This window comes from Mytilus edulis, chromosome 8 (assembly GCF_963676685.1).
Source record: "Mytilus edulis chromosome 8, xbMytEdul2.2, whole genome shotgun sequence".
In the NCBI taxonomy this organism is placed as follows: domain Eukaryota; kingdom Metazoa; phylum Mollusca; class Bivalvia; order Mytilida; family Mytilidae; genus Mytilus; species Mytilus edulis.
The window spans coordinates 31912160-31936927 of NC_092351.1; the positions used below are offsets into that span (position 1 = coordinate 31912160).

At 32.2% G+C, this 24768-nt stretch overlaps 1 protein-coding gene across 1 annotated transcript; it reads left to right on the top strand.

Annotated features, from left to right (window-relative positions):
• Positions 1-1600: 1600 nt before the first annotated feature.
• Positions 1601-23239, top strand: LOC139485376 (cyclic nucleotide-binding domain-containing protein 2-like). Its single transcript, XM_071269824.1, has 16 exons — positions 1601-2802; positions 6457-6530; positions 7253-7367; positions 8118-8192; positions 9660-9748; positions 10060-10133; positions 11373-11461; positions 12676-12827; positions 15209-15286; positions 15977-16037; positions 16751-16865; positions 19464-19528; positions 20241-20345; positions 21098-21241; positions 22130-22189; positions 22798-23239. Exons 1-16 carry the CDS (start codon positions 2176-2178, stop codon positions 22993-22995), a joined length of 2121 nt encoding a protein of 706 aa, XP_071125925.1. The 5' UTR covers positions 1601-2175; the 3' UTR covers positions 22996-23239.
• Positions 23240-24768: the final 1529 nt, after the last annotated feature.

Consider the following 24768-nt stretch of genomic DNA (forward strand, 5'->3'; position numbering starts at 1 on the left):
CAGGAGCACATGGCCAAAAGTGATCACTAATATAGTACAAGCAATACAAAAAAAGCACCAACAAACAAAACATCTAGATAACATCTTATTTTTTTCAATGTCAAGGAAATCCTCCAGTCAAAGTTCAACCTTGCAATGCTCAATGCCTTTTACATAGTGGTCAACGGCGTTTAGCGTATGTAATGTGTTGTTGTTAATCACCAACGCAATCTTATGGTTGATTCATGGTATTCGACCCTAACCCACGTTTTTTTTAAATTTATTTTTTTTACGAAATTCACAATGTCAAATAATAAAATTGAGAAAGGAAATGCGGAATGTGTCAAAGCGACAACAACCCGACCATAGAGCAGACAACAGCCGAAGTCTACCAATGGGTCTTCAATGTAGCGAGAAACTCCCGCACCCGGAGGCGTCCTTCAGATGGCCCTTAAAAAATATGTATACTAGTACAGTGATAATGGACGTCATACTTAACTCCGAATTATACACAAGAAACTAAAATTAAAAATCATACAAGACTAACAAAGGCCAGAGGCTCCTGACTTGGGACAGGCGCAAAAAACCTTTCGTCTGTAATTTATAACCAGATAAAATTTATGATATGAACAATCCGCGAAATCATAATCAGTACTTAGCTGACAAGTGTAAATGAAACACTATTTATGAAAATCTAAAAAAAATGTTCGAATTATCATAAAAAAATGTGGAAAATATCGTTTTTACAAATCTAGTTTAACAACTCTGGATGAATGAAAGTTTAATAATATCAAGTTATTGTGTCAAACCATCGGCAATGTGCAACGCAAGTATGCTATTATTCATCAAATGCATAAAGAGAAGTTGTGATGATGAAGTGATATTGTAAATAGAGGAAAAAAACACCTAGAATATCATTCTGACGTAAAGTAAAGGAAAATATCCCACGCCCATTGGAAAATTGATTAATATTAACATAAAAGCAAGGAATTTGAAATAAAAAAAATCTTCATAAAATGTTGTAATAAAAACATTAAAATGTCAGTTTTTTATGTAAAATATCCATAGAATTTTGTTTTTATTGATATTAAATCTTACAAAGTGATTTAAATATAATGCTACAATTGTACTAAATATAGATTTTACCTAAAAGGTTCATTAAAGAATTAATAGGTTTAAAATCTTCTGGTTTTATACGTATTTTGATATTGAAATTTTTAAAACTAATTGACAGTGTTAATGGGTGTACTGTCTGTATACTTTTGTTGCTCTACACCATGGGGTTATATCTAAATCTCTGAAAGTTAATTTAATTTCACTGTCAATTCATTATAAAAGTCAAATACTTAGAGATAATAAAATGTTGAATTGCAGAATTAGGTCTTTACAAATCATGAAAGAATTTGATAAATCAATGGCGGCGTCAGATACAGACCGGAAACGCGTTGCTCCCTTTTAACATGTTTAAAGCATCTCAAAGTTTAGTATTTTATGTTTTGTATTGATCAAAACATAAAGACACTTGAAACCCGTGTTTTACATCAACTTTCAATAAACCCACTAATCAAACAGGGTAGATGGATTTATAGATCAATTTCAGATCGCTTTATTTACTACGGTTGCCTATCACATGGTGTAAAGAGAAAGATATAGTCAGTTAAGAATATACACTTTACATCGTCTAAGTGGGCTGTAAAGGATAATGATTTACGATATGACCACTTGGCTCAGGTGTGTAAAAGCTTTTTAGGATGTTTTCTCTTTCACCGTTGTTACCTATTATAGGTTACTAACTAGTTAGAGAAAAATGCATGTCACTTAATGGCATGTGTAAGTGTACCTCTTAAATGGGATCGGAATTGACATGCGATTATATGGAAACTTATTTGTTTTGCAATTCAGATAACACATCAATTGAACGATTATAGATTGATAATTTCTTTTATTTGTAGAAATCTTCTGTTGAGAAAAATCAAACACACGAGGCAATTATATTTTTTCTAGCCGAAGGCAGATAAATACCCGTATTTGCAGCAACATGCAGAACGTTTCCAAATTAATTATGAAGTTCTAGCATAACAATGACGTAACGTCACAATAACGGTACTTCACGATGGCAAAAGAGAAAATCATGGATCAGAATTAAAAAACTGCAGAAAAAATTCTTTGGATTGGTATGCGTGTTTTGTAACAATTATGGAAGGTGACACAACAAAGAAAAACGCCGATCCTCCAGAAACGGATCTTGATTATTATTCTAGACCCGAAAATTATGAAGGAAGTAATTTAACAAATATAAAACGGTTTAATTTTGCGAAACAAAAGGAAGACAAGGCAAAACTTGACGCGTTAAAGTCTAAGAAAAAGAAGAAAGATGGTTTTGACCTTTTTAAAAGGTACCGTCATATTTTAAAAGGATATTTAGATGCTGACATCGAACCAGATGAACCGGATACAAGCGACGATGAAGGGGAGGAATCTAGTTCCAAAAAAATTAAATTCATCGCTGAGGAAGATTCCAAGTCTGAAAAATCGGATATTGAAAAACCAAAAACAAGTGAATCGATTAAAAAGGAAGAAAAACTGGATGTAAAGTTAGAAAGTTTTGATTCATGTGAAATACCAATAAATACTCCCGATACTCCAACGGATTCCGGGTACCGAACTGGCACTGGGACAATAGGGAAGGAACGGTCACTATCTGTTACGCCAGCGGATATCAGTGGGAGCCAGTCGTGTATTAGCGGTAGGAAAAGTGCATCTGGTAGATCTTCTGTGTCATTGAAGGGAAACCTCTTATCCAGGGAGCTCAGAGCTAGACAGGTTCGTACGCATTATCCCAATATTATAAAAAGAAGATGTGGTATGATTGCCAATGAGACAACTGTTCACTAGAGACTAAAATGACACAGAAATTAACAACTATAGGTCACTGTACGGCCTTCAACAATGAGCAAAGCCCATACCGCATAGTCAGCTATAAAAGGCCCCGAAATGACAATGTAGAACAATTCAAACGAGAAAACTAACGGCCTCATCTAATTTTTTATATATTCTCATTTTAACAATGTTATAATAATATGCGAAATAGATAAAACTCCACCTCATGTTTGCGCCTGTCCAAAGTCAGCAGCCTCTGGCCTTTGCTGTCTTTTATGGTTTTTTTTTTTTTAATTTTTGGTTCATTTATATGTTTTGGAATATTGTATTACGTCTTTTTTCACTGAACTAGTACACCGTTTTATTTGGACGCCAGCTGAGGCCTACCTCCGGGTGCGGGAATTCTCGCTGCGTTGAAGACCAATATTTGCTCTTTGATCGGGTTGCTGTCTCTAAGACAATATTCCCAAATTCCATTCTAAATTTTATTGTAAATGAAGTAAATAAACAAACTTTACTCGATGGCACAATATTTTTTTCTTCTGTATAACATTAACTGTAAATATGATTGATTGAGTGATTGTTGGTTTTTAAACGTCCAGTGGCAAATATGTCATAAAGATATAAGAAGATGCGGTATGAGTGCTAATGTGACAACTTTCCATCCAGGTCAAAATTTATAAAAGTAAACTTAAGGTGACCGTCTGCATGCATATTTGGGTCGAAACAATCAATTGGAATCTGAGAGACATATCATGAAACTCTTCAACACATTGCGAGACGTACAATGTACATAGCACAACTGACATCACGTCAGGTCTGTGTTTTTGTTAGATATTTTTCTGCATTGTTTCGATCTGATGAGTTTGTTCTACTGCTTTATACTTGCTCTTATTTTGTGTTGTAGCACCACTGTCACAGGTTATGGGAGGGCTCAAAGTCAGGAGCCTGTAGTTCATGTGTGTCATATTTGTTTTTCGTAAAATGTTTTGATATATAAATTGTAAGGCCTTTACTTGATTTTTTTCATATTTTTCATGTTGGAGCCACTTATACTCCGATTGACAAAAGATGTTGCTGATTTTATATGATTAAACTCTTTTAAATTATAATTTCACTAGAACACACCCGCGAAATCGCGGGCATTCAGACACAGGCACTTGTCTCAGAAAAAAAAATTACCTATATACCTTAATATTAAGGTATATAGGTAATTTTTTTTTCTGAGACAAGTGCCTGTGCATTCAGAGCGTAGTTTAAAGTATGTAAAGTGTTGTTGGAAGAATTTTGTAAAATATTGAATGACTGGAGAATTTCAGCAAAACTATCATAAGTCATATATAGGTTATTTGGGACAGGAAAATGCTTTTTTTTTTTTTTTTATCCCTACTCCTTTATTTCCAAAATTCCCAAATTTTGGTTTTCTGTCAATTTCAATATGAACATAGTTTTCATTTAGTATGTTATGAACATTTAAGTAAGGAGCCTGTAATTCAGTGGTTGTCGTTTGTCTATGTGTTACATATTTGTTTTTCGTTCACTTTTTGTACATAAGTAAGGCCGCTAGTTTTTCTGGTTTGAATTGTTTTAAATTGTCAGTTCGGGGCCTTTTGAAGCTGAGTATGCGGTATGGGCTTTACTCGTTGTTGAAGGTCGTACGGTGACCTGTAGTTGTTAATTTCTGTGTCATATTGGTCTCTTGTGGAGAGTAGTCTCACTGGAGAATTTCAGAAAAGGTATCAAAAGTTCACATGAATATTTTTAGCGCTTATCTGTTTATTATGAACATTCATTACTATATAAATATAGTGTATTTACTTTCAATTCTAAGTTTACTAATCGATCCATGGTGGTCACAGGCACTTGTCTCAGAAAAAAAAATTACCTATATACCTTAATACAAGTGCCTGTGATGTATTAAGGTATATAGGTAATTTTTTTTTCTGAGACAAGTGCCTGTGATGGTGGTCATTGATATAGTATACAGACCCTCTCTATTTAATAAACTCTGTGACCGCCGTGGATAGTAAACTTGAAAATGATAGCAGATAGAATTCTGAAAATACACTTTATTCTTTGTATATATGTATGTTCAAAGTATACAGAAAAACGCAAACCGGAAGTCTAATCTGACTTAAAATTTTGTCCAATGACGGGAAAATATCCGGATGCCTTTTTTCTCGGTTTTCTCCCAAAATAACTCAAGCTGAATAATCCTATGAATGGATGACAAATGCGACTATGCACTGTACCTATAGGACACAGAGGCGCGTTGATTAGTTTATTGTGGAAAGGAGAGAAGCGACACCAAAAATGAGGTCTTCTCGTTTAATAGTAAATAGATTTCGTCAAAACAGTTATTTGCTACAAGCTGTTATTTAGCTACGAAAGAAGATTTTTAGCAATTTCAATATATATTTTCTCTCACGGCACGATTACTTTTTTAAGTTTCAAATTATCGAAAGTAAATACTAGTATATTGGCTTATAACCATTAAACAACACGATCGGTATTGAAATTATTTAATAGGAAACATTCTTTTAAAATTTTACTTTAATACATAACGTACTTGATTTTTCATATCATAAAGTGATTGTGTCATCGACGAATGACTAGTTATGACAATGCAGAAAAGATGATATTATTATCTTTTTTAAAGCGGCATTCATATTTAAATCATAAATTGGAAAACCAATTTGATAATAAAGAATCAACTATCATTAATCTTTTATTGAATTAAACTAAAACACACGATATACACTCTGTGCAACTGGAAGATTATAATAAAAGTTTTTTTTCTTCTTTTTTTTAAAATGCGTACATTTTGTAAACTGTAATCACTCGGTTAACAAGGGCGGATCCACCTGGGGCTAGACGAAAGTGTGAGGTGCAATAGTCCTACGAGTGAAAATATCGGCAGGTGCAGCGAGACGAATTTGTTTTTGACCATTGTATGCAATAATTTTATATTTTGTTCGATTTGAAAGGGATGTAAACCTCCAAACCGCCACTGACTTTATAAACTACGTCAGCTATACGTTTTGAGCTTGCCATGCCCTATATTTTGTTGCTCTTGATGATATTTCAAAATGACTCAACAGGATCGGTTACTCCTTTATATTGAAGAGAGAAACACATATAAGTATTCGGATGTCAAGTTGGTTCAATATTCAATAATCAACATTCAACAATCCATTTTTTTTAAATTATTATTTAGCATTCATTTTCAACTTTTAACATTCAATTTGTTTTTATTGTTTTTTTTTCTTTTCCAACATTTGTTTTAACATTCAACATTCAATTTTCAATTTTCAACATTCCTTTTTTAACATTCAACATTCGTATTCAATATCCGTTTTCAAAATTTATATTCAACATTCTATATTAGTTTTCCTCATTCAACAATCGTTTTCAACACGTAATATTTATATCTTGCTTTTATTTAGATATATACGAAGAGGGGGTATGAGTGCCATTGAGACAACTCTCCATTTACATATATTTCAAAATGTAAGAATATTTATTGACACAATTGTTTATTGTTAAACAGTTGTTCAAGGTCACTATATATTTAATTTGTTTCCCTTTCCTTTTCAGGCTAAAGAAAATTGGCGAAAATATACACGATTCATCATTATGGTTCATAAACTCTCCTCAGCAGCTGGTCAAGGGTAAGATTTATAGATTTACTTTTATGTTGACGTCCCTTCACTTTCTAGGGGATTTGGACTTGGGGACTAGGGATTTAATTTTTATCCTGTGGGTAATAAGGGCAACGGGCAATATATATATTTTTTGAAATTATATCATCATTGCCACTTATTATTTTCGCTGTTTTAATTAAAGAGTATTTGTATAAATGTCTTATAGTTTTGAGGCAATGCACATTTGTGCATTATCTCCGTCGTTTTTCTTTCTTGGTATAAGAAGAGCCTAGGTGGTTGGGTAGTCCAGCACGTCGGGCATAGTGCAAGACGATTTGATGCCCCAATATCTCAATAGCATGAGTTTGTAACTCAGCCAGTGAAGAACATAAAATTTCCGCAAATTTATAGGGGCGCATTGCATTTGGTTTTATGATGACTTATTTCTGAGGAAAATGTTTTGACTGACAAGAACTTTATCAAAAGTGTTGTTTTTTTTAACAATTTTTTTTTATTAATAACTGTATTATTATTATTTACTTGTAATATTGGGGCAAATGAAAGGTTTTATTATTGGCGCAAATGAAATATAGTTTGTGGCGCAAATGAAAGATGTTTTTGGGGCAAATGGAATGCCAATTGGCGCAAAAGCAAAGCACCGATTTATAGATCTAACATTGTTGGGCTGACATCTAGACAAGTTATATAAATCGATCTCGCATAATTTTATATCATGATGAATTTTACAGTGATACTGATATGGGTATGAAAACATTCACGGACATAGCAAGCGAGGCAGAATCGTCAACGTTAAAGAGTTCAGGTCTTTCATTTGATCCAAACTACTTCAAAGCTAAAAAAGAGGTTTGTTAAATATTAAAAACTGATAACCCACATTTATTACTACAGAAAGAAACTTGATAAGGAAAATCGTTCAGCTTTTATTGTACTTTTATAAATTGAAAATCTATAACTAGTTCAATTGCTTTTGTAATATTTGTATTAATTAATTATTATAAATTGCAAAATAAATACATATCAAATTCTGGTTCTATAGAATAAACATTATATCCTTATTTATAACAATTAACATTATTTCGAATGGTTAATGTTGTTGATGAATGTGAGCTGAAATGTTTTGATATAAAGGCAGGTCCAAAACAATGCATGTAAAAACGCATCGGAAAAACTCTAATTATCTAGATACGTACGATGATGCCAACTGTGGAGCAGGATTTTCTCATCCTCCTGGAGCATTTTGTATACTGTTCGTGTTTTTGCCATGGTGTTATCAGTTTATTTACGACCTGCATTGTCCCTAAGTTATTCGTTTACCCTCCTTTTATAAATAACATGAGACCTTTCACGACATAAATCAGCGACAAGTTGACATGAAAAGGTAAATTGAAAGTAGTGTAAAGATGAAACAGCAACAATACCACCCATACATTAAACATTTAGAATAAACTATAATGCTTTGAAAGAGAAGAAACACCGCTAAACACAATATATTTGATCAAATGCTGGGACAAAACAAAAACAGATTCTAGCTGAATCCCAATTTAGCAGATGTTGGTAAAAAAAAATCTTTATCAAATTATTTCTTTTTTATAGATAAATATTAGTAATGAAGTGAAAAATATCCTTAGTCTTCCATCGGAACAAAGATCTCCAGAACAAATCCAAACGGTTAGTAAAGTTAATATTCTCACATTTACGCTGGAAGTTTATACTCACATTAACCGTTGGAAGTTTCAATAATGCTCAACGATTTGTTTGTAAGTAGGCAAACAAGTTGGTTACTAGAATTAATCAACTCATCATGTACCAGGAATGAAATTTTATATTTACGCCAGACGCACGTTTCGTCTACAAAAGACTCATCAGTGACTCTCTAATAAAAAAATATTAAAAAGGTCAAATAAAGTACGAAGTGGAATAGCATTGAGGACCAAAAGTTCCTAAAAGTTTTGCCATATACAGCTAAGGTAATCTATTCCTGAGGTAGAAAAGCCTTAGTATTAAAAAAAAACCTTTTTTAATTTTTTAATTTTAATTTTTTTTTATACAAGGTTTACCCTCACATCAACGTTAGAACTTTTAATAATTCTGAACGATTTGTTTGTTAATGGGGGAAAAGTTGGTTATAAATAAGAGGCTATAAAAATATCACAAACCAAAGCATGTAAGACAAACCAATGTTAAAAAAAAAAGAATATCTAAGTGAACGAAATTTTATCCATAAAACCAAAGATCAACACGCTCTCTCACAAAAAAAAAAAAAAAAAAAAAAAAAAAAAAAAAAAATGAGAATTAAAAAAAAATGATTAATAGATAACCTGGGTAATAAAAAGAGCCCACAAATAGATACACTAAGTCTGTCATTTTTTGTTTAGTTAGATTCCTGAAATCCAATTTCATGCCCGAACATTTAATTAGGCAGGGACAATTTCACTCTTAAAGCTGATTTTGATAAACTATATAGCGTATTCGTTACTAATCATGTGAGATTTAAACCTTTAACTCCAATGGCTATACATGAAATTTAACTATTTATATATTCTTTATTTCAATACAATCCGGAAATAATATTTTTGTACAAAACGGGGACAGATATTGTAAGACCTTTTGTTTTTGTGAGCCCATTATTTACCGATTTTCATGTATGACTGTCTTTCTATGTTGTGATGTTATGCTTTTGTTTCGGAAAAGGGAGAAGTTTTGGTACCATTAAAACGTTTAATCCCGCTGCAATTGCTTGTACCTGTCCTAATTCAGGAATCTGATGTTCAGTGGTTGTCGTCTGTTTATGTGGTTCATACGTGTTTCTCGTTTTCATATAGATTAGACCGTTGTTTTTCTCGTTTTAATGGTTTTACACTAGTAATTTTGGGACCCTTTACAGCTTGCTGTTCGATGTGAGCCAAAGCTCCGTGTTGAAGGCCGTATCTTGACCTATAATGGTTTTTACTTGTATAAATTTTTACATGAATGGAGAGTTGTCTCATTGACACTTATACCACATCTTCTATATCTATCTATGACAGAATGGAAAGCTGTCATTGGAATTGTCTAAATTAGTTTTGCATGTAGAAATGCTAATTTTTAACAGAATAATCATTAACATTTTAACAAAATAAGATATCCTTATTTCAGGCCATGTTTGGACTACAAAGTCTTCGATCGTTTGCTGAATATCCACTTCATATGCAGGAAAAGCTGGCGTCAGTAGCCTGGTTCGAATTGTGAGTATTTATAAACGTCTGTATTGCGCATTTACACTATAAATAGCTCTTCAATAAATTAAAATAAGGACGACTTCAATAAATGATTCTAATACCAGAGTTTTTTTCTGATCTCACGACACCAGTTATGGAAAAAGAGTTATGTTTATGCTTACCGATAGATATGATTGTTAAACGGTGTCAGTATTAAGTGTTACAAAATATGGTTTATAGGTTCAGCCCGAAGTCCCTCCGTATTGTTAAAATGAATTTGATGAATGAAAACAAAATTCATACATTAATATTTGAACAATTGAAAACATCTATTTCAGAGTACCACCAAAAAGGATTATTATTCGTCAGGGACATTTTGCAGAAAACTTTTATTTTATTCTTTCCGGACAAGGTAAGTTGTCTATAAATAAAGGCAACAGTAGTATACCGTTGTTCAAAATTAATTAATCGGTTGTGACAAAAACAAATCCGGGTTACAACTAAAACGGAGGGAAACACATCAAATATAAAAGGAGAACTACGACACAACAGAAACCCAACATTAAAATGTAACACACACAGAAAGCTATTGACAGTTATCTGATTAAACCGCGCACATTTTCGGAGAACCTGGTTGAATAAGTTATTGCGAAGACATGTACGACGGAGGCTCTCATAAGAGTGGACGTTCAAAAAAGTGTTACTCAAATAAAATATGCGCATAAAACTGCCAACACAATGTCGATATGAATAAATTAGAGATCTGATGTTTAAATCAAAGATACCATAATTTTCGTGTTATATGAAAAATACCGTTTTTGATGTGTTACCCATAGCTACAATTATGAACGAGTTTTGATTTAAATGGCTGTTGTTTCATCAGTAGTAAAATACACATACCTTTCGAATCTCTTTCCGTGTATAGTTCATATATGAGTTTTCCTTATAACTTGTTATCTCTTTATTTTTATACAGTAAATAAAAGCAAAGTAATATACCGCTGTTGAATACTTCCTATACAGAAAATATATAACCGAAAACCTGTCTTGTCAGGTCACTTTCGTCCTACCCGACTATTTTAATACATAAGCATATTGAACCTCAATTCAAACCAGCTCTTTGACAAGGAGAGTTTTGTTCCCGAGTTTGACCTTTATATACATATATGACTGTTGAAAATGAATGTAAGAATTAAAAATATCAATAAATTGTTATCGTCACATTTGAATTACTTTTGTCAAACTTAATCCAATCTGATCCATTCTTGAAACTAAAAGCAGACATTGAGCAACTTTTTAAGACTAATTTCAACATTATTTTTATTGATAAATCCATAAATACATAAACAATTTTTTTAATCTTTTGCAAAGACCTTTTTATCGTCAACACAAAGAACAATTGCACTTTTTTAAATTGATAGTGTTTTTGTCGTACACGTGGGAGGTTTAGCGCTATAAAACCAGGTTCAATACACCATTTTATACGTTTGACAGTTGTTGTTGAAGTGTTTTATCATTTGATTTTGCCGTTTGTTTAGGGTCTTTCCGTTTTGAATTTTCCACGGAGTTCAGTATTTTGGGGATTTTACATGTTTTGGTAAATCTAGATTTAGTCACATTATTTTTAAATTTCAAAAACTATAATTTAACAGCTGTTGTCACATTGCTACTCAAAGACCCTAAAACTGGTGCTTCCTTTGTCAAAACAGCAACGATAATGAGAAAAGGAATGAGCTTTGGAGTAAGTATGATTTATGTATACCTAGAACTATTGTAAGTTGTATATCAGATATTAATCGTTTTGATAAAAAGCACATATACATAGAATTGTTATAAACTATATTTCAGACAGTCATTAATTTTAGTAATTAAACACTTTTTACTTTATCTTTACTTTGAAATATAAAAACTTCGGCAGCTTTTGTGTTTTGTGGTATATAACTTAAGGTAAGTATTAAATTGATTGACATATTGGGAATATAAAAGAGGGACGAAAGTTACCAGAGGGACAGTCAAACTCATAAATCGAAAATAAACTGACAGCGTCATGTCTAAAAATAAAAAAACCCCAAACAAACAACAGTTCACATGACACAACATAGAAAACAAAAGAATAAGCAACACGAACCCCAACAAAACTAGGGGTGATCTCAGGTGCTCCGGAAGGAAAAGCAGATCCTACTCCGCATGTGGCACCCGTCGTGTTGCTTATGTGATAACAAATCCGGTAAATAGTCTAATTCAGTAGGTCAAGTTCATTAAAGGGAAGGGGATTGTAGTTACGACGTAAGGAACATCTCCGATATCATTTGTGGAACGGTTATTCCATAACGGTCAACCAACTCGTGATGGCGTCCGTAAAATTTACGAAGGGATGATTTCAACTTCACCATTTGGAACTATTGGTTTAATAGCTTCCTTGTGAGCAGCAACCCTCTATCAAGAAAATCATGATAGGAAATGCATGCACGGGAATATCGTATCAATTGGGAGATATATACCCCGTATGTTGGTGCTGCTGGAATGTTGCTACTTAGAAAAGGAAAGTTCACAATTTGAAAGCTGAACTCATCTCGTTTGTCGTGAAGTTTTGTTTTCAACCGACCCTCATTGTCAATTTTTAGATGTAAGTCAAGATGTGAGGTGACCTAACTGTATCTGTAGTATCCGTTATCTCTAGTTCGATGGGATATATGCGTGCAACATAGTCACCAAATTTTGAATTACGTAGTGAAAGAACATCATCCACACTTACCAATAAACAGAGTTACGATTCATCATAAATTCGAGCTCATGCATAGGACCCCCCCCCCCCCCCAACAAAATGGACATTGGATTTCTCAATATGTCTCTGGGTAACATGTATAGTGCTACAAGTCAATATAACACAACTCATTTGAAGTAATCTGCCAGATATCTTAAAGCTTAAACTACTTATTTGTTTTATGTCTTTAGGAACTTGCCTTGTTACATCACTCCAGACGTACAGCTACAGTAACTAGTCAAGGAACTGTACAGCTACTTACCATTGGACGTGCAGATTTCTTTGATATCTTTATGAGTGGAGCGGGACCTGACGATATTCCTGACCACATTAAGTTTATAAGGTAGATACGCTTACATGATTTTGTCTGAAAATATGGGGTCCACTTATAATGTCAAAGGAAACATTTACTAGTATCGTCCTTTGAATTTCGTTGTCTATAAATAAACTCCCTAGACTTGACAGTGTGTAGCTTGCATTTATGCAAAAAGTACGCTCTGGAATGTCATTATGGGCCATAAATTTTAAGTTAATGCATTGATTTGTATTTTTTGTTCAAAAGAAATGCACTACGAAATACCTGTGTTCTGCGGCCATGCATGCTATTATAGTACAATGGACAAAAGTACACTATCTTCAATACGATCTTTTGGATCGCTGCATACACATAATTTATCTCAAAATTTTCATAACCATACATTCGCTAAAACAAAACAACATTGCAAAATTTTGGATGACAATAAATATGAAATTGTTATCTGAATCCTTTTTTTTTTGTTTTGTTCACACATCGTTGTCAAAATAATGGAATTGTATGCGACTGTCATCAAATGAAAGGTTAAGCTAGCTATACAACTAGGTTTAATCGATCAGTTTCTACATATGAAAATGTCTGTACCAAGTCAGGAATATAACAGTTGTTGTCCATTCATTTGATGTATTTGAGTTTTGATTTTGCCTTTTGACTAACGGACTTCCCGTTAAGATCATCCCTCGGAATTCGATATTTTTGTTAATTTACTTTTTACCATTAAGTCTAACCAGAATAAGTTTGTTATTATAATTTCGGATTGTTAAAATGCTTTCGTTCAGAATCAGTTGATGTTTCTTCAAACGAAATTTGTGAAAGAAATAAAGTGAAACGACAAATATAAAAGCATGAGTTCAAGTCAAGATTCACACAAACTTCACTCGAAACTGTCACCTGATATAGATTAACACAACAAGAATTTGTTTTACACGACAAATTCAGTTTGAGGATTTTCACCCAAATGTTATCCTGGGTTCAAAATCATTTCATTTTCTACAAATTAAAGTAGTTGACACCAGTTTTCATAGTTTATCGAAGTGCAAAGTATATAATATATTCCTGACAGGAAGTATTGAATATTTTATCTTAGAAGAACTGTAAGATTATATTGTTATTATGATAGATAATTGTTCTTTTATATTGATTATATGAAGACGAACCGGATATTTGTTATTTCATAGGCTGTTAATTTATTTGATTACAATATTTTAATTAAAATCTTTACACAGTTGAATGTTTTCCTCTCTTTTTTCTTGATCTTAAGTAAAGATTTGAATGTAGCTTTATATTCACAAACACTTGACATAATAATTCTATTTTGTAATATGATTAACTCTGCATGAATTCATACGTAAATATAACATGTATAAAGATGAAAAATAATTAAAACGCCTTAAACAGTTAATGATTCTGTGATTCAAAGATGAAGGTAACAGCAGGACATATCGTACTAGAAAATATAACAATTCTTAATAGTAGAATTTGTTACATATACAGTAAAAAAGTTCAATCACAAAAATGCTGATTTCCGGGGAAAAGTCAAAACGGAAAGTCTAATCAAATGGCAAAATGTATAGCACACACACATCACACATATGGATAACAATTGTCATATTCCTGCCTTGGTACAGGCATTGTCTTATGTGGAAAATGGTGGATTAAAGCTAATTTTGAAGCTAGCTTTCACTTGAATGACAGTCGCATTCAATTCCATTATATTGATAACGATGTGTGAACAAAACAAACAGAAAAAACATCCAAAACATCTTTAAAGCTTGTCAACATTGTTTTTAATAGTCAATGATATATCGTTGTCTTAATTGCTAACATACATCAATGATATATTGTATTGAGTGTACTTTTTAATTGGACGATTTGTTAAAACTATATGTTTTTTTAGCATTGTTTGAGTCACGTGATTAGTTTGAATATTTCAATATAAAAAAGCAATATTATTTTTATTTTAAAATCAATCTATTAACCGCAGCAACCTATACTGCATAGGGCGGGTCTTTTCAATGTATTTGCATCTGAATCCACGCAGTGTGATGTGTTATTGAAAGCTACATTCAAATCTTGATTCTCGTTTTTATCTCTCAATTCTCAAGAGATGACATTCACTACACCGACATCCATTGAAGTCCCGTACCTACCACAAAATCTTAGAAATATCGGTACAAAAATCAGTTGGAGCTGATATGATCAATACACAAAAAATCTTGAGTATATTATATTTTGTTGGATTAACTATTTGAAAAACTTGGTCGTTCTGTTGATGTCACATTGATGTATTTACGACAACTCCATTTATTCTGACATATTAAGATATGCTGCAGTTTTGAAATGATTGAACATTTTATCAGCTACCGTTCATGCATATTAGTTATATATAAGTTGTTTTCTTTCCAATTCAGTCAGTGCGACTTTATGAAAGACTGGCCTATTGAAAATTTATTGGAACATCCAGAAAAATGTTTGTTACACTTTTTCAAGTAAGTGAAGATACACATAGCGAGTTTATACGATGATTACGCACTTAAGATCATTTTACGTGTATGACATCAATATGAATGGTTGAAGTTTGATTTAGTAACTGCAGGCATTCGTTGAAAACATTTAATTTAATATTGTTTAACTTTTATCTCTGTTAATGTAGTGTAATATTTAGTATAAAATAAAGGCAACAGTAGTATACCGCTGTTCAAAACTCATAAATCGATTGAGAAAAAACAAATCCGGGCTACAAACTAAAACTGAGGGAAACGCATCAAATATAAGAGGAGAACAAAGACATAACAGAAACACAACATTAAAATGTAACACACACAGAAACGAACTATGGTTCAAATGAGACCGAAGATACCAAATCGGTATTTAAAACTTAGAAGTAGAAGACAAAATGACAGTACAATGGCAACATCCCCTTCTGAACTCATACAAAACGCTGCAAATAAGACCAGTTGAAATCCAAAAGAGAGGGTGAAGTGTCTTTTCTGTACTTTTCGTAAATCCATTGATTGAGAATAAAAATGATTTGGGCTTAAAAATCAAAATTGAATATTGAATTTAGAATTTTTGATATCCTATGTCATTATATTTGACAAGAATTTCAACCATTAATACATGAAAAATCAAAGACTGTTCTTAAATATTTAATTTCTTATTTGTATTTAAAATTTTAGACGAAATGTTGTTATTGTGAAAGACAGCACTTTTAACGAATGGATATATGTTGTAAAATCGGTAAGTATTCAATATAAGAACAAATTATGTAAACTAATGTGTGTTCATGCTCCTAATGTATTTATTTTTAATTTCCGCCGTTTGTGATTGCTACCTTGATATGACCTTAATTAAACTAATGATGTTTTTCTTTATGGTCCTACTTTAAAGAACATTTCAAACAAACAAAAAATCGTTTATCTGTGATAATATTTCAATACTAAATCTAGAAATAATTGCATTAACTTATATATCTGTATTCTATAATCAAAATCGAAAATTGTATTGCTTTTATCATGCAATTTTACGGACGCCATCACGAGTTGGTTGACCGTTATGGAATAACTGTTTCACAGATAATATCAGATATGTTAGGTATGTCGCAATCTACTTCCCTTTTCACCACGAATGTGACCTATCGAATTCAACTATTTAGCGCGTTTATTCCTCTAGTACCTTTCGTCCCTCTTTCATACAGCTTAACTATTCTTGGTATGAATATTTCTGAAGATGGTTAAGTGTTTAACAAATGTTTAAGATTTGATTTATCTTTCATATTTTATATAACTTTTCTTGGAACCTTCGATTCTAAAAAAGTTTAACGTTAGCTATAACTTTTTTTTGAAAAAAAAAACATATTTCTGCAGAAGCTTACAAATGTATCAAAACGTTATTTGTGTATGTGCATTTTTCCAATATTTTATGTTCTCAACGTATTCCCTCTTGTTTTTCAGGGGTTCTGTCAAGTTCTTAAACAGCTTAAAGGTGTAACACCTAGACTTGGATTCAACACTAGACAAAATGCAGACAAAGATCCGTCGATACCAAAATTGCCTGGGTTAATCAAAGGTAAATAACAATCAAATAATATTAGTGTTTCAAAATTGTCCAACAATATAAAAAAGAAGATGTGGTATGATTGCCAATGAGACAACTATCCACAAAAGACCAAAATGACACAGACATTACAACTATAGGTCACTGTACGGCCTTCAACAATGAGTAACGCCCATACCGCATAGTCAGCTATAATAGGTCCCGATAAGACGATGTAAAACAATTCAAACGGGAAAACTAACGGCCTTATTTATGTAAAAAAAAATGAACGAAAAAAAAATATGTAACACATAAACAAACGACAACCACTGAGTTACAGGCAACAACTTTATTCTTCCTTCCGAAAAAAATAACTTTCAGTGTCAGAAAGCCTATGTGAGAAAATATCTTGCATTCATTTAATTGCATTCCACCTGCAGAAGACAATATTTCTACTCGTCAAATATAGAGAAGATTGTAAATCCACCATGGACCGACTGGTTTTTGTGCTCATATGAATCAGTTTTCATACAGAACCTTCTCGACCACAAAATATAAAATAAATGAATAATTTCACTTTCACTCAATATAAACAACATAAGAATGAGTGTTTACATCTCATAAATCAATTATAACTAGAGATACTACCGAAAGCAGATGGTATGCTCTAAATCCTCTTTGATATTGACATGTATGAACGATTTAAAACTACAATCTAATTCAAAAGGATGAGTACAGTTTCCCAATTGTCCATGTCCTATTTCTCACCAATACCATACCTTTTCTCTTTGATCCGGCGTCTACATTTCGTAGTTAATGCTTTACGTTCGTACATATTCACATTGATTGAATAACATTAACAGACGTGCGCTTCTTACACAAAAACGACTCCTATGAATGCTGGTCACGGCACCATAATTGTGGGTGCTAAATCATAATTTGCTGGGCGAAAATTATGGCTTTCTAAGTTGCGTAATTTTTATTAAGATTGCGTTGCATAAGAACGGTGTTTAAGGTTTTACCAATTTGTATGAAATTACAAAAGTTTCTTAACTTAGTATAAAAATTGTGTGAATACTCATCTGATTCTAATATTTCTTATTTTTAACGTCGTGAGAATCCGTTGCATCCAAGATCTATCCGTTAAGTTTTTAGAATAATTTCTTCTATTGCGTACACTTATCCTATCTTGCTGTCAAAAGTATTATTTTCTTTACCTCCTATAATGTTCGTAAAAGTCTCGTCTATGCACTTCTTTTTCCCGTATTTATTTTCTTCGATTTCCCCATATTCTTTAATCCTTTGGTTACAGCACCATAAATATCGGGGGAAAATCATCTGTTGTAATACTGTTTAACATTTACTTCATATATTTAGGAGTACTTATGCTAAGTCTTGCACTATTGTCAACCCTAGGTACATAAGGTAAAACGCGACGTAACTCTGGCAGTATTCTCAACAAAAGTAACACGGAAGAACATCTGAAATCAAAATTACATAATTATTGCAAGATTTGCTTGACCAATAGTAATGCCTTATCTGACTAGCGATATGTTTTTGTTCTTTTATCTTCAATGTGGTTGTCCGTCTGACCTATAATTTGATCAATTGGGTCTTATTTTTGTTTGTGACATTTTGCCTATGAATTCATATGACCGATGATGTACACAAGGAGATATTTACACCGCGCACTCAATCCAATCCCGCCCCTATTTGAGTTCATTTGATTCCCTCATTTATTGTTTTATTCCTTTTTTTGTGTCTTCCCAGTCGATTGACGAGATTTGAACATCAGTAAAATGCTGTGGCCTTATATAATCCTGTTGACTCGCCCGTCTTAGAGGTCCAGTTCGATTATCGTGCTCAAACTAAAAAATCTACGTACATGTATGAATATTATGGATTTGATAATTCGAGCACAAACTGTGTACTCTGATTTCTGAGTATAGTTTTTTAGACGCGCGTCTGGCGTATACAAATATTTTTTAACCTGTTATCTTTTGATGGCTATAATTCGTTTGTTTCTCTGTCCTATATTTCCCCCCATTTATTTATTGTAGCCCAGTCGTGTAATGTTGTCATTTGAATGTTAAAATTTACATTGCCATTAAAGCGGGAGGTTTGGCATGCCACAAAACCAGGTTCAACCCACCAGGACAGGAAAATGGCCATTGTTACATTATAGTTCGTTTCTGTGTGTTTTACATTTCTGTGTTGTGTCGTAGTTCTCTTATCTTTGATACGTTTCCCTCGATTTTTGTAACCCAAATTTGTTTTTTCTCTATCGATTTGTGAATTTTGAACAGCGGTATACTACTGTTGCCTTTATTTATGACCAGAATGCTAGGTCTCGCTTATTTGGGATAATTTTTTTTTACGTGTTTCATTTTAATTGATATATGATATTTTGAACATCAGTAATATTCTATAACCTCTCATTTGTAATTATTTGTTATGTCCTCATTGATGCAAAAAGTAATCTTTTTAATTTTTGCAATCCTGTAATACTCAATGCTTGAATTAGTTTGATTGGAGGTTAAACTTTTATAAATAGTTCTCATTTGATGTAAATGGAATGACAATATAACGCAATGCAACAATTTTGATTAACACAATTATCAACTTTTTTAGAAGCCAAGGTTGATACTGGCCTAAGAAGAAAACGACGATCAAAATCTGCTCCGGTAAAAGAAGAGGTATGATTCTTTTAAAGAATCTTTGTCATTTTTTCGCCAATTTACATTTTGTCAATGATAACCTGATCTGTTAGAACCATGAAATTTCAGACAAATTCGTCCATAGCGTCATTAAAAACCGAGACAAATTATGTGTATTTTAGTTTTCCGATATTCAAAGTTTTCAAGGAAAAAAACAATCTGGAGTCCATAATTCGTTATAATTATGGACAGCTGAATATTCACGTTTAAATTTTGTAACACTTCTTTTCCGAATTCTAACAGATAATACTGTGGTTTTGTACAGCATAATTAGTAAAAAAAATACAAGATGACAACCGAAACAATCGAATGACACATTGATGTCCAATTTTCGTGTCCTTCTTATTATTTGTAAAATATCTACTCCTCTAAATGTACTGAATAAGTGCAACAAAACTTGGAAGGATCTGTAGGGGTAGAAAACGTTTTCGCCACACATTTCACAATGACTGATTAACATAATGACATCATATTAAGTTAGCAACTGATCTACTACAAAATGTAAAGTGTGAGCTCTTTCTGAATTCGTCAAGCTGAGTATGCTTAATACGAAATTGAGTTCATGCTGCTTCCTGTTTTATAAGTGTTGTGAATTGTTCAAACCACGTTAGATGAAACGCTTACTAATAGTATCTGTCGTACATAATAACAAGGCTGGTTTCTTTGATGACTTTGTAAAATATCTTTACAGAATGAAGAAAACAGTCCACCGATGGAAGAACATAAGGCACCAGAAGCACATACATTTTCAAAAGATCAATACTCAAAGAATCCCACCAATTTAAAAGCTCATTTTGTATGTATTTGAATTGATTGTTTGAAATATATATATTTACAATAAAACACTGCACTTCTACAGTTAGAAAAAAAAAATGAAGAATGTGTTACGAATTTTTAAAAACGAAAGGTTAAAAAAGACAGAAAAGTGTTTACAAATCATAACACATAAAATCAAATATTGAACCCATGAACCCATTAAAACCTGGTGACCAAATCAAATCTTTCAGAAGAGTAGGTCATGTTTGTTTCACTACTGACACCGGCGTTCTTCCTGTTAAATGTATAAACGTATGATAGCAGCATTTATTGGAATTGTTTAAATATTATTTTAAAAAAAAAACGCAATAAAAATAAAGATAATGTATGAAAACGAGTTCAAGAAAGTAACACCTAGTTAGTTTTTGGGTCAGAAGCACTTTTGTTTATCTGCACCTCTGGATTGCTCAAAGCAAACAAACTAACGCTACAGATGTTCGAAAACAAAGAGACATTGGAAGGAAATAACCAAAATTAATTTAAACATAATATCCAAATTTCTCTACTGGCTATTGTGTTTGAGGTCGTGTCCTTTGATAATGTCTAAATTAATAGTTTGACTGTCCCTTTGGTATCTTTCGTCCCTCTTTAATAAAACTTTACATAGATCATAAGCTTTGATACTGCTCATGCTTGTACCTAATACAACACTATTATCATATAGTCTAAATACTGCATTGAAGTAGCAGCATGTGATAACCAATAGTCAGATGATTTTTTTCTCATGTTTAGGCAGTAAAGAGACCAAAACAGAACTATGTTATACCAGAGAAATGCAGGCCTCCAAAACCTGTACCAGAACCGAAAGAACTATCCACAGGAAAACTGCCAGCAGTATATGTTCAAGTTGAAGCTCTTAAACCAAGAGATGCATTTGTAAGTATGAGTTATCATTCTTTAAACGAATATCTGAGTGATTAAGAGAAAAGGTGTGTCATACATTTTAATACTAACAAAAAAGGAAAGAGTATATATTCAATGAAGCTTAAATTGCACGATATACATTGGTGCAATTTGGTTATTAACGTAGCATGTGTCCTAAAAGTTCACCAATGTCCTTTTTGTTTTTTCGGCATTCTTTCTCAGTAATGTTAAGGGCCCCAATCTCAAATACCAAGTACCAACCCCCCATTGTCTTCGGATAGTGCCTGTACCAAGTCAGTAATATTATAGTTGTCGTCCACACCGCTCCAGTGTTTGATATCGTTCGATTTTGTTAGTTTTTATGAAATTCACCTAAAGAAGTTACTTCATATGTATGTATTTTTTGTTATTTTTGTTTTTTATACTTTCGTTTATTTTCAGATAACATGTTATTTCTTTACGGCAATTATTAATGTTGTGGTGATAGTTAGATTGGAATTTTTCATTCTATATTATTCCATGTTTTTTGGTTTATCGACAATAATACACAACAACCAATATCACTGTGTAACTTACAGTCTGTTGTTTTAATTACTTTTATTGAAACTGAATCAGACGCCTTAAAACATTCTACAAAAAGACACTCAGTAGTAAAACAGACAATCTTAGATCCGAGTTGAACGCTAATACAACGTGGTACGAACTCCTAACGTTACTGGTCAACATTGTGCATTTTAGTTTACTTACTTTTAATGTTAAACTAGCAGTAAAAGACACTGTGTTATAGTGCGATTTGTTCTCCTCTCTTGTCATATAAATATATGCAAATCAATGACGTTTAACTGGCAATGGAATTGAATGTGCTACGATAAATTTTATCTAATCTCAATATTGTTACAGGGTTTAGAAACTATAGAATTTGATACTGATTCAGAAAGGACAAATACAGTTGTAAGCTTGGTAAGTTTATGATCATAACAGTGTTTTGAATAATGCAAACTTGATTACAGTTTATAACCTTTGATTATTTGTTTCAATTCTTGGACTTACATATACTAGAATGCTGATATTTTTAACAAGGTTCTCCTTTCAAAATTACATTGGATAGAACTTTAAGTATTGTGCAGTTTGTTTTTCAATTCAAAATCTGTTTAATCAAGTTACTTTCTTATCGGAAATTTTAAACTGATTGCAAACATTTTTGAAATATCATCTGATTTCAATGATTTTCCACATGTTGCATGCATGCATTAAACGCAAATAACTTTTATGGATAATGTTCTTGTGATAACTGCCCTTTTTTAGTTTTGCTGCATTGTTTTCTTTGGTCGTTAAGACAATATATTTTTTTTTGCGAATGCTAAATATATGTACACAGAAAATAGGTTATGTAATAAAAACGGATGAAACCGAATTCAATGCGCATGTGAAATGTCGTGTGTGTGTTACAGGAGTAAGAGTGGCCAGGCACGTTCGAGATCGACATTCAAAGAATAAAATAAACTTCACATAAACCTTAAACCTAAGCATTAAAACCTTAAATGTTATTGATGTGTAATCTTTTCCAGGTTAGCCGTGGTGCTGAATGCATTATGTTATCTAAAGATTTTTTCATGAAACATGCCAACGAAAAGGTGAAAAAGTTGATTCGACATCAGGTTCAACCATATCCTGAAGACGAAGCATTTCAGAATAACCTGCAGATAAAATCAGATTGGCAATTGTACAGACACTCATTAATCACAACACTGACTAGCAATCTATGATTTGCAAACATTTTGTAGCTGTAATACTGATTTGGTTATTCCTATTGTAAAATTTTAACTCAGGTTTCTTCCTAACAATATCATGCAATGAGAAGCTCTTATCATTTATATCTTTATTTTTTGTGTAATGTTATGAGCTTATTGTAAAAACAATTTCTCATAAAATTGTAATTATTTACATTATTTGTATTATATGATTCAAAAGAAAACGTCTGTTTATTTGAATTGAAATAAAATATATTTTCTGAAATACTATTGTTGTACTTTAATCCATTGTATGGTATATATTTGAGTTTTAATACATTACATGCTCATCCTATCCCAGGCTTTGAAGTCATAAAACTTTGGAGTCAATTTATTGTACTCACACTCCGTAATCAACCAATCAAAATGCTGGATTTCCCATTCCAAGTGCGAATTGCACTGATATATGAGTGGAAGGAGTATAAATGTATTTTATGTCCTGTATGTCGACATTTTTATTGGAAAATTTAATTTAAAAATCTCATTGAAATCAAATTAGTATAGATACTGGCTACCTTTACGTAGAAAACGTGACATAACGAATAATAAGTGTTACGTTTAAGACTAGATGCCGGCATTCAAGGTGGGGCATTGATTGTATACGGACGTAAGAATAGTATTTGTATCTACAATTGTTTTGTGTTATTGTTACGTCAATGCATTTCGGTGTATGAAATATATCAAAACAAAAATTTTATTTTAAAATTCACTTAAAACATATTGCATATACATTATACAATTTTTTACAATGAAAACATCAGAACATTCAATTTGTGCGTCTCGGTGTATGTTTTCGATCGACACTTTTTTGTTAGGTCACTTAAAGCAGCTAATACAAATGACGGACAACGCAATATGCAAGTCGTATTATTCAAATTCAATTCCACTCTGTCGTGTCCCGTATGAATGGAACACCATCTTTCAAAATCTACAATGCTTTTTGTGAAGATTATTTTTTATTCTCTAGTTATTAGTTCATATATCATATATATTTTCCATGTATGGAATATTTTCTGATAAAATGTTCAATTGTTTTTTCTACATCATATCTAAGACTACTATAACATAGTTTTCTCTGATCATATCAAGACCAGCCATAGGTTGATAAATTCCTGTAATGTTTTAAACACTTTTTTTCACATTAAACTTTTGACGCAACTTTTATAAAAAAAAATAGACGAAAGACATGAATAAAGGCAACAGTAGTTTACCGCTGTTTGAAAGTCATAAACCGATTTTGACAAAAATTAATCCGAGTTACAAACTAAAACTGAGAGAAACACATCAACTATAAGAGAAAAACAACGGAACAACAGAAACACCGAAGTGAACAAAAAAACAACAACAATGCAACACACACAGAAACGAACTATAAGAAAACAACTGCCATTTTCTTGACTTGGCATAGGAATGTTTTAAGAAAACATGGTGGGTTGAACCTGATTTTGTGGCTAGCCAATCCTCACACATTTATAACAATGTTAAATATAACACTAAAATGATACCATTTCAAGACATGAATACAGTACAAACAAAAGCAAGATCATTCAGGACAGAGAAATAAACAAATAAACAATACAATAGTACATTTCAAATGCTAACACAAAAAATAAAAACAAACACGTAAAACAACAAAGGACAGCACCACAGAACCACGAAAATTTTTCGACGTCACAGGTAAAATAATTATACTGATCAAGATCAGGTTTGTAACTATGTCATTTGATGTATTTTATAACATTTGCAAAA